The sequence below is a fragment of the Camponotus floridanus genome, unplaced genomic scaffold (genome assembly GCF_003227725.1).
Source record: "Camponotus floridanus strain SB8 unplaced genomic scaffold, Cflo_v7.5 scaffold70, whole genome shotgun sequence".
NCBI classification, from domain to species: domain Eukaryota; kingdom Metazoa; phylum Arthropoda; class Insecta; order Hymenoptera; family Formicidae; genus Camponotus; species Camponotus floridanus.
The window spans coordinates 693,466-704,357 of NW_020229839.1; the positions used below are offsets into that span (position 1 = coordinate 693,466).

General features: G+C 29.9%; 2 protein-coding genes across 3 annotated transcripts; both read left to right on the top strand.

Moving 5' to 3' along the window:
• Positions 1 to 838: 838 nt before the first annotated feature.
• On the top strand, positions 839 to 3,758 carry LOC105257297 (mitochondrial basic amino acids transporter). Of its 2 annotated transcripts, XM_025413860.1 has the most exons (4): positions 839 to 1,062; positions 1,517 to 1,768; positions 2,269 to 2,396; positions 2,525 to 3,758. In XM_025413860.1, the coding sequence occupies exons 2-4, from the start codon at positions 1,735 to 1,737 to the stop codon at positions 3,575 to 3,577; spliced, it is 1,215 nt and encodes a 404-aa protein (XP_025269645.1). In that variant the 5' UTR covers positions 839 to 1,062; positions 1,517 to 1,734; the 3' UTR covers positions 3,578 to 3,758. The 2 variants fall into 2 exon arrangements, with proteins under 2 accessions (XP_025269645.1, XP_019884935.1); XM_020029376.2 differs by lacking the exons at positions 839 to 1,062; positions 1,517 to 1,768 and having other exon boundaries at positions 2,268 to 2,431.
• Positions 3,759 to 3,781: 23 nt separating this feature from the next.
• Positions 3,782 to 10,043, top strand: LOC105257273 (kelch-like protein 10). The gene is made up of 9 exons (XM_011267775.3): positions 3,782 to 4,291; positions 4,692 to 5,020; positions 5,727 to 6,042; positions 6,116 to 6,568; positions 6,985 to 7,154; positions 7,522 to 7,691; positions 8,065 to 8,223; positions 8,496 to 8,700; positions 9,020 to 10,043. Exons 2-9 carry the CDS (start codon positions 4,794 to 4,796, stop codon positions 9,297 to 9,299), a joined length of 1,980 nt encoding a protein of 659 aa, XP_011266077.1. The 5' UTR covers positions 3,782 to 4,291; positions 4,692 to 4,793; the 3' UTR covers positions 9,300 to 10,043.
• Positions 10,044 to 10,892: the final 849 nt, after the last annotated feature.

Sequence of the window (10,892 nt, forward strand, 5' to 3'; positions counted from 1 at the left end):
CTTTGCTTTTGACTTTTTTGACTTTTTAATTACCATTTATTTTGATTTGTGTTTTTTTCGAATCTTATTTATATTATATCAATGATTGTTAATTTTATTTTTATTTTTATGTTTATTACTCACTTTGTTATTCGAAAGTTATTGAAAAGGATTCGAATTGGATCGAAACGCAGCGTTTGTTGTGTTTAAATTAAATAAACATTTTCATATGGTTTGTTAAATTGAAACAACCGTTCGATTTTTGCATAAATTTCACCTTTGCGTTGGTCCTTGAAGCCTTTTAACTATTTTTAGTGATTTTATCTAATGGACCTTTATTTCATTATAATAATTTTGATAATTTTTTAAATATCGTTCTGAAAATGAATGAATATTTTCATGCAATTAATATCAGCGATAATATCATGCGATCTGCAGTATATGTTAAACGAATATGGAATTGTGATTGACCTCAACCATCCTAAGTCATGTGCTGCATCAAATATATCGCTATTGCGTATTTCATTTCTTTTATAGTATCCCAAAAAGTTCACATCACTATCTGACCGCTAATGTAAAATAAAATATATATTGAGTATACGAGACTTAATCAATCTTATCACCCAATGTTTGTGACCCCGTGCTTCATTCGATCACGACGGCATGTCATGCGATAAAATATAAAATGTTATTAACATATTCTTCAATAATATGTAGCACACTGTTACGATGGCACTTATGTATGTGTGTGTGTATATCAGCCTATGTTAGTAATTTGATAATGTAAACGATAATGTAATGATCTTTGTACCAAGGATAAGTTGGAAGAAACACTAATCTCTGTTCTCTCTCTTCAGTAAGAAAGAAGATTTAAGGAAGGAAGCACGCTACATAATTTCTTTTGCCGGAATATATGTGTTATACATGTAATTTTTTGGTAAAAAAAATGAATCGACAAAATTTATTTGACAATATCGTAACACTATCTAACGAGTGAAGTTATATTATCGTTCAGTTAAAGGCAAACTGCTGAAGTGATCTAGTGAAGTGATATTACATGTCTTTAAAACAATCAATCATTAGGTAAACTAACGCGATTATAGTCGTTAAAATTTTTTGTTGCGTTGCACTATATTATTTATTATATTTTACTATATTTTATTTCACTATTACGTTCTCTTAGATTTTTATATAATTTTTATATTTATATGATACGCGATAATCCTAAAATTATAAATATGTTTTTGATATGTAATAAGTTTTAATTAATCTGAAATGTGCTAATTTGTTTTTGAGAAAAATAAAAGGAAAATAAATTTTAAAAAGAACATTGTCAGATAATTTTGCCAATAATTTAATACTTAATAAAATTGTTTTTCTTTCGATTAATATTATTCTGACATAATACATTAAATTATATAAACTAAAATTAAACAATGTAAATAATAAAAGCGATAATAAAAATATCTCCATAATATTGTATATTTTAGTCAGTCGCAATAAAATATTATTTTTACTAAATAATCACTTTTTTCAGGAATAGTCGAATATTATTTTGTCATCTATACATATTCGAAGCTTAATTTAAAAGGATTAGTTACATAGTCTTTCATGGATTCGAATTTATTGTTCGATATTAATCGATTCATTCATACATCTTTCAATGCATACCTGAGAGAAACAAGATTTGAGGACGATTCTCATAAAAACAGACGATATTGCAAGTGGAAAGATCGCAGATAATACAAGATAAAAATGGCACTCGATTTCTTTGCTGGTTGCTTGGGTGGTAAAGTGTACTTTTGCAAATTGAATTACGTTGTTTGCATAAATTGTTTTCATATAATTTTTTTTATCAAAGTGAATTATTTCATAAACAAGTGTAATCGAATTTATAAAAGTTAATTTTTTATCTCAATTATTGTTCGTATAATATATTAGGTTTAAATGTCATTGGTTTAAATGATAATAATAAAGAAAAGTTTTATTTTATCAGATGACTTGGTTTATCGCGTGAGTCGGAAATAACATGTCGAAATAGCAATTTCTCGTTTTATCAAACTTACGTAAATAAAAAATTTAACTAATATTCAAATATTTATTTTTTTATACATATCGTTTTACAAATAAAAATAAATTTATTTTTAATTGTAATTTATTTTCTTAAATAATACATTGCACAGATTTCATGTATTATATAAAAATATGGTACTAAAATATGGTAATGAACATAAAAGTATTTATAAGGATTTCGTTTTAGTATATTAAAAACTATTTTATAAATTTTAGGATGTGCCGGTATTATAGTGGGATATCCTTTGGACACAGTCAAAGTTCATATGCAAACGCAGGATTGCCGCAACCCGAAATATCGAGGCACTTGGGATTGTCTACGTACTATAGTCGCAAAAGAATCGGTATTTTTAAGAAGAGAAATTGATTATAGTACCGAGTTAAGAAAATGAGAATCTCAGATTTTTAGTTCGCTCCTCTTATTTACGGACAAAATCTAATAATGTCGCCATTTATGTGTATTTTTGTACAGATGAGCGGCCTTTACAGAGGCATGTCATCGCCAATCGCAGGGGTGGCTATGGTAAATGCCATCGTCTTCGGTGTTTATGGACATACTCAGCGGCATCTATCCGAACCTGATCGATTGTCGGCACATTTCTTAGCCGGTGTATCTGCCGGAATTGCACAAACTCCCGTCTCAAGTCCAATAGAGTTGGCAAAAACACGTCTACAATTACAGTCTCCGCTTCAGAGTGATTCCCGTGGACCGATGCAGTGTTTGAGGAACATCTACAAGAAGGAGGGCTATCGTGGCATTTTCAAGGGCTTGAATATTACGTTTCTCAGGGAAGGACCAAGTTACGGCGTATACTTCGTGACCTACGAGATGCTGACTAAGACATCCTCGAAACAGCCGATCTCGACACCTCATATGCTACTGGCCGGAGGACTCGCTGGAACTGCTTCCTGGGTGATCTCTTATCCGATTGATGTCATCAAATCACGCATACAAGCGGAAAGTAGCGATCGTTATTCGGGGGCTTTAGATTGTCTCAAGAAGTCCATACGTGCCGAAGGATACAGCTGCTTATACCGGGGGTTAAATTCAACGATTCTTCGAGCATTTCCGACTAATGCAGCAACCTTTACTGTGGTCACATGGACATTCAGATTATTTGGTGAACAATCAAGTGAAGTACCGCAGAGGGAGGATATCGTATCGATGCAGACAAAAAATCGTATGACGAAAGGATACGAGTCCTTCACCAGCACGTGGAATGCATTTTTCGATAATATTTCGGGGAGCAACGGCTTCACCACGTCATATTCAATCGGGTCCATCTTGCCAATTAGTGGATTAATGCCGGATAACAATGCTTGTCTGACTCACAATTGCAGACAATCAGATTGCAAGCACGACGCATTGAAGCAGAAGCACATATTTGAGGAGAGAAAAAGAAAATCGCGAAATAACGAAGGAATTGAGGAAGATGAATACACCGACGAGAAAAATATAGAGTGCAACAACGTCAAGACGATCGTAAACACGTGTACCTGTGTCTCAAATTTGGATACTACTTGACGTGTCGCTACACTAGATGACTTCAATATGTTGATGCAACGGAATGACTCGTGTAAAAAAGAAATTTATGTGCATAAATTTTCCTTCGACGATTAATTTAATTGACAATGAATGTTTAACAATGAACTTAAGGGAATACAATAAGGGAAATTATTTAATAATCTATATAATTTTACGATAATTTGAAATAAATTAATAATTTAATTAATAACAAAAACTTGTTAATAAACTCAGGCTCGGTATGAAGCAGGAACAGAAGGATCTCTTTTGTCGAGCAACAGTCTCTGATTGAACGGCGGACATGTAAGACCACATGTCACAGCCAAACGCGACATTTATTCGCTTTTAAAATCATACAAAATAATTTGTATCTCCTTCTAACAATCCCCTCACCGCTTTCACACATTCCCCTTCATAGCCTTCTGCATTTCTTCAGTTCGCGAATCGGTCTTCGATCTTTCCATCCACGTGTCAAAATTTTGACACATTCCAAATTCCAGCACATATGAGCCCAACACACGACAATACATTTCAGCCATTGTTAATCACTCTCAGCAACTGATCGCAAGCGGGACTTTATTGCAATCACGACTTCATCCCAGATCGAAAAATTGTCAAGTCGCAAATTGTAAAAGTCAATCTGCACCAAGATACGAATTGCTAACCTCCCGCGCGATTACTAAATTCTCAGGAAATAATTATTCTCTATATTCAGTAAGTATAAAATAAATTAAATATATAAGTTATATATATAATCTTAAAAATTTGATAACTTAATCCGAAATAATTCGATTATATAAATGTATCATTATAATAATAATCTCTCTCTCTTGCATATATACTTAACCAATATAACTCAAAACTGTTTTGTTAGTAATTTATTAATCATATTTATTAATTATATTTTGATACATTATTTCATTGTAATAAGAAATTGTTAATCGATACATCTTTAACTTTTAATCTTATTTTATTAATAAAATAATTTTTTTAAATTATAATTGTATAATTTTTTCAGTACTATATTATATTTAAATTTATACTAAAAAATACTAAATTGTGACTTATTTTACTCTGCATTAAAGTAATACATTATTTGTTTTCTTTCTCGTAGATCTATTGAAGAAAAATTGTTGAATTTAATAAAAATATTTTAATGTTGCAATTTACGCGTTAATATCTTTGCGAGGCCATCAAACGTCTCAATTATTTTGATATGGATGTAGAACCAAGTACGAGCAGCAAAAAAGATGAAAAATGTAATGGAAATAATCAACGTTTAATAGCCGAAAGCGGGGGCCGTTGCATGAGTACGCAAGCGATGCAATCGCTCTATGATTTCCGACAAAATAATTTGCTTTGTGATGCAGTATTGAGATTAGAGGACGGTGGTGTTTTTCCGATTCATCGAGCTATACTTTCGGCATGCAGTATTTATTTCAGGTTTTTAATTCTATCTGACATATTTTCTTCGAATTTCTTATTATGTATTTGTATATATATTATATATATATTATATATTATATATATATATATATATATATAGAGAGAGAGAGAGAGAGAGAGAGAGAGAGCCATTACATAAGAAAAAAATAATTTTGTTTATCAATGCGTAAATATATTAATTTCAGAGAGAAATATATGAATTTTTATATGCAAAACATTAACCCTTTTGATGCCGACCAAAAAAGTTGTATCTGAATGAAAAATATTGAACCAAGTTGTAGTTTGATAAGGTTTAAGAAAAAAAATTATAAAAATTTTATAAAAAATGATAATTATAAAATTTAAAAAGAAACATATCAAGAAATAAAGAGAAAATTAATCAACAAAAGTATTTCAATATTTGTTAAAAATCACACTAAATAATATTTATTTACAATTATAAAAAAAGTAGCTAACGATGATATATTGTTGTTTGGCAGCTGAAAGGGTTAATGTGTGTGAATATCTCTTACAATAACAATCTATAGAATTTAATAATTTTAGTCTTGTTGATTTTATTATTTTAATTTTTATAATAAATTTCTATTAAAATAAATATTATCCTTATTAAAATTTATAATATGCAATATAATAAATTTATATATTAATTAACATAAATATCAGATTAATTTTCGCAATTTTTATTGCCTAATTCATTTTGCAGGACATTATTCACAACTACATTGCATTCGCGTGAGAAAACCGATGTCCTTTTACCAGGTGTGACAAGCCCGATGATGAATCTCTTGCTGGAATACGCATATTTGCGATCTATTGATGTAAATCGTGAAAATGTATGCGAATTGTTAACGACGGCAGATTATTTAAGCATTCTGGGTGTACTTGATTTGTGCTGTGATTATCTAAGAGATAATTTGGCGCCGGAAAATTGTATCGGAGTAATGAGATTTGCTCGTCAACATTTTTGCAAAAAGTTGGAAAATGATGCTTATCGTTTTATTGTAGGACATTTTGTCGAGGTTCGATCAGCATGATAATTTATTCACATATTTTATTTTCCTTTTCTTGTTCAATTTCATTCTCTTACATTAGGTATCTCAGAGAAGCGAAGAAATTTTACATTTACCTATCGAGGAATTGAAGCCATTAGTAGGTGCCGATGAATTAAACGTGAAAAGCGAGCAAACAGTTTGGGAATTAATACTAAGATGGATAAATCACGATGTAGAATCTAGAAAAGATTACATAGTGGATCTAATGAAGAATATTAGACTCGGTCTCTTAGACACGCAGTTTTTTCTGGAGAATGTCAAGGATCATCCTTATGTCGTGGGTAATGACGCGTGTAGACCCATCATCATCGAAACTCTGAAATTTCTATATGATTTGGAGATGATCACCCAGAAAGACGGAGAAGTGCCGACACCGGAAATCGCGCGACCTAGAGTTCCGCATGAAATTCTGTTCGCCATCGGTGGATGGAGCGGCGGCTCGCCGACAAATTATATCGAGACTTATGATACGAGAGCAGATCGGTGGATTCCGGTAGTATCAATGATATTTTAATGTACAACTTTTTTAACATAACGAAAAAATATCGTCTCATTATGCATAATCGCAAAGTAGACTGTAAAAATCGAGAAATATAAATTAAACAGAAATAGTCAGAGGCAATGAGAGCGCAGGTTTTTATGCGCACGTATTATGTAATAACAAATAAAGGAACACGATGTATACATCGTACATATATGTACGAGAAATATAAATTAATATAATGTAAAACCATATACATATATAATAAATAGATACAAATTATTATTTATTTGGCATTAATCCATTTGTTTCATAAAAAGAAATTGAAATAACATAACATTCATGATTCTCTCTAAGTCATGTTTATACTGAAATTCAAATAAACACAATTTCAACAGAGTTAATTATTTAGATCTTTTGTTTTCTAGATTGAAGAAACAGATCCCACCAGTCCCCGAGCTTATCATGGACTCGCAGTAATCGGATTCAATATCTACGTCATCGGAGGGTTTGATGGAGTCGATTATTTCAACAGTTGTCGTTGTTTCAACGCGGTGACCAAGGTGTGGCGAGAAGTTGCTCCCATGAATGCTAGAAGGTCAAATATATTTCAGAGGGGCTAGTCACTAGTTCTGAAAGATTTGGATGACTTTTTTGGATCTTATTTATTCCACTTATTTACAATGTAGATAATAAGAATAAAGGAATGATAAATATAGAATAAATATAGAATAAAGGAATGACAGAAATATCATACTTATGTATATACTTTCAAAATCATATTTAAATGCACATTTTTTAATTGATCACAAATTAATTGTATTATATAATAGCACTAATGCTTGATGTAGTAAAATGTGTGTATGTACGTATAGATATTGTACAAACAATATAACTGAAGTGACTAGCTCCTCTAATATCATTGGCAACGAAAGCTCGCATCAGGCTTAATCTATTTGTCACAGATGTTACGTTAGTGTGGCAGTTTTGAATGATTTAATCTATGCAATGGGAGGATACGATGGATATCATCGACAAAAAACAGCGGAGCGATATGACTACAAGACAAATCAGTGGTCTCTCATTGCACCTATGAACGTGCAGAGATCTGATGCCAGCGCAACTACTTTGAATGGTATTATTGGATCTTTAAAATGAGCATATTGATACATTTGTTTTATTTCGTCAAAAGATAGTGGTTGCAGCATCCAGCTATATTAAAAATAAATAATGAGATGAATAAATATATTATAAAATATTTTTTTAATGTAATATTTATATTAATAATTTTTTTGTTACATATAATATAAACATGAAGATAAATAATTGAAGCATTAACAGAAAAAATATATTACAAGAAAGTTATGTAATGAAAAAAAATATATACATATATCTTTAAGAAGATAATTTTTTTGCTTCAAAATAAATAAATTTTCAAATTTCGGATGTGCTTTTCTGTCAGTTTTATTTTTGCAATATAGCGATCATTATAATTTTTCATTCTACAGACAAAATATATATTACGGGCGGTTTCGACGGGCACGATTGTCTCAATACAGCTGAAGTATATGATCCAAACACCAACCAATGGACAATGATAACTGCAATGAGGTCACGTAGGAGTGGCGTGTCATGCATATCTTATCATGGCTACGTTTATGTTATCGGTATTAAGATGTACTTACGAACGAAATCTTACTATTGTAAAACATATATACAAATATTTGTATAAACGAGAAAATTTTCCAAAACTGTTTTTCGCTTGAAACTATCTTAGTATGCCTTGAATATATTTAACTGAATATTATCAATCATGCACAAATATCAAAATGTCATCATTGTAAAATTTAAAAAAAAGTTTGTCTTTTTAATTACTTTTTATTTCATACATAGGTTTACGTATATATAAAATAAAAATTAACAATCTCTGTCTATAAAGGAGGCTTTAATGGAATATCGAGAATGTGCAGCGGGGAAAAATATAAACCTTCTACGAACACATGGAGCCATATTCCGGATATGTATAATCCGCGTAGCAATTTCGCCATTGAAGTCATTGACGATATGATTTTTGCTATCGGTGGATTTAATGGTGTTACTACGACGTACCAGGTGGAATGTTACGATGAAAAAACAAACGAATGGTAACTAATCTTTCTGTAATCAATTTTTTATCAATCATTTTATAACTCTTATAGGAAAGCAATAATATATAAAGATAATATAAGCAGTTAAAAATCTAACTATGACATAATAATGTCTGTTTTAAAAACCTCGCACCTCGATTCAATTTTCTGGACACATTTCTCTTATATAATTCAAAATATTGAAAATTTATAAGACGTTCTGTACAATTAAATTTGGAAGAAAAAAGAAGTGTCTGCTGATACAAGCATTTAAATCTCATTAGTTACTTTTCTGTGTAAAAATTATAATATTTATTCCTACAATGCATAAACGCAGGTATGAGGCAACAGATATGAATATATGCAGATCAGCATTATCAGCCTGTGTGATTATGGGTCTTCCAAACATATATGATTATATACACAAGCATCGTGAGCGATTGATGGAGGAGAAACGTCAAAAGTTACTGGCTCACGAAGTACGCCGAAATCAGCATCAACAACAGCAAGAGCAGGAGCAAATGAGACAAACTTTGCAGATTAGTCAAGCCATACCAACACCACCACCTCTACCACGAACAAGCGAGAACGATAATAATAATAATCGTTGGCATTAAAGTCAATAATTATTATCATTTAAATTGGAGGAGTCATGCAACATCTGTCTCATTTAATTCATTCGCAATGCAAATTTTGGATTATTGCCAGTCGCGCAACACGAGACGATCACAAGAATAAATTAGAGAATCGATATCATCTGATCAAATTGTCAATGATAATAGCGCAGGGACAGCTGTTTATATATACTCGTCAATTATTCTTGTTTACTTCGCGAAAAGAATTTTCAGACTATCATTTACTCATCTTTGTTAAGTTAAATTTTTTTTTGATACTGCAGATATTTTCTATCGAATCTTTTTGCGATATAATTTTACATATACTATACAATGTCATCTTAAATAATTGATTTTTAGAGGACAAATAGCCATTTTATATCGAAAATAATGACATTCTATTGTTACGCATAATAATGTTAATAAGAAGTTTAACAGCTGCAACTATACATTGAAAAAAATCGGAAACATTGAAGAAGAGCAAATGATAAAACAGCGTAATAAATGCAGAAACACAAAGAAATAAAGCAACATAATCTGATGGAAAATTATGAAATAATTTTGTGATAGAAAACATGACAAATTGCCCGTTTAAAAAAGCGTTCAACAAAATAATCCCTTAAGTTCGATTACATGTGTCAGTAATATTTTTTCTATATGAACAAAAAATAAAATTGCAGTAACTCATACAAAATTGTTCTCATAATATTTGATCTTTCATACAAATAAAGTCTGTTGCACAACTTATGCTATTGTTTTAAATATCATATAAATTAATCCGTAGAATATAAAAAATGTTCTTTTCCTACAAAATTATATATAGAATTATTATTATGCACATATTTTATTATTATTATTATTATTATACATATGTACATAACAATAATAATAGAAATTTATATATACTTTTTTATCGCGTATTAATATCAGATATTATCGACGATAATACGAATATTATCGATGGAATCTAATTTTTTAGAAAGTTATTTCTAAATAAGTTAAAATATCAAATATTAATATGAAATATTAATATTTAATAAAATAATAAAAATGAATTTCTTGCTAAAAATTCACACAAAAAAATAAAAATTAAAGAATAACAGTACATAATTTAAATATTATATAATTTATTTAAATTATTGAAATATAAATAATAAAAAAATGCATTTTTTAAAGTAAATGATTTCCTAAATATTTCAAAAAAATTAAAGTTGCTACTACTATTATAAAGTTGCTACTACTGTTATAAAAATGCTAATTTTATATTTTTTTCAGAAATGAATCGAAGAAATGAATCAAAGTCAATACTTGTTTTTGCTTCAAATGGAATAAATCCTTCAAGTTGAATGTATATACTATTGTTGAACTGTATCTTACATCTATAGTTTATACTGCACATAAAATTAAATTATCGAAAATAAAATAATATTAAATCGAATTGTAGAGATTGTACGAATTGCACATTCACAAGCTTATTTATTCTCAGTGATTGCTAATATAATTATTTATTTGTGAAATGGATATATCTCAAAACGTTTAACGTCTTTTGAAGCGATCTGTAGGCAAGGAAAATCGGAGTAACATAGGAGGGAAAAT

Excerpts from the sequence above, each read along its gene's own strand:
- LOC105257297 (XM_025413860.1), top strand. The coding sequence starts at position 1,735 with ATGGCACTCGATTTCTTTGCTGGTTGCTTGGGTG. Across the intron at positions 1,769-2,268 it reads CTTTGCTGGTTGCTTGGGTG|GATGTGCCGGTATTATAGTG; the intron begins GTAAAGTGTACT and ends TATAAATTTTAG. Across the intron at positions 2,397-2,524 it reads CTATAGTCGCAAAAGAATCG|ATGAGCGGCCTTTACAGAGG; the intron begins GTATTTTTAAGA and ends ATTTTTGTACAG.
- LOC105257273 (XM_011267775.3), top strand. The coding sequence starts at position 4,794 with ATGGATGTAGAACCAAGTACGAGCAGCAAAAAAGATGAAAAATGTAAT. Across the intron at positions 6,043-6,115 it reads TTGTAGGACATTTTGTCGAG|GTATCTCAGAGAAGCGAAGA; the intron begins GTTCGATCAGCA and ends CTCTTACATTAG. Across the intron at positions 7,155-7,521 it reads GCTCCCATGAATGCTAGAAG|ATGTTACGTTAGTGTGGCAG; the intron begins GTCAAATATATT and ends TATTTGTCACAG.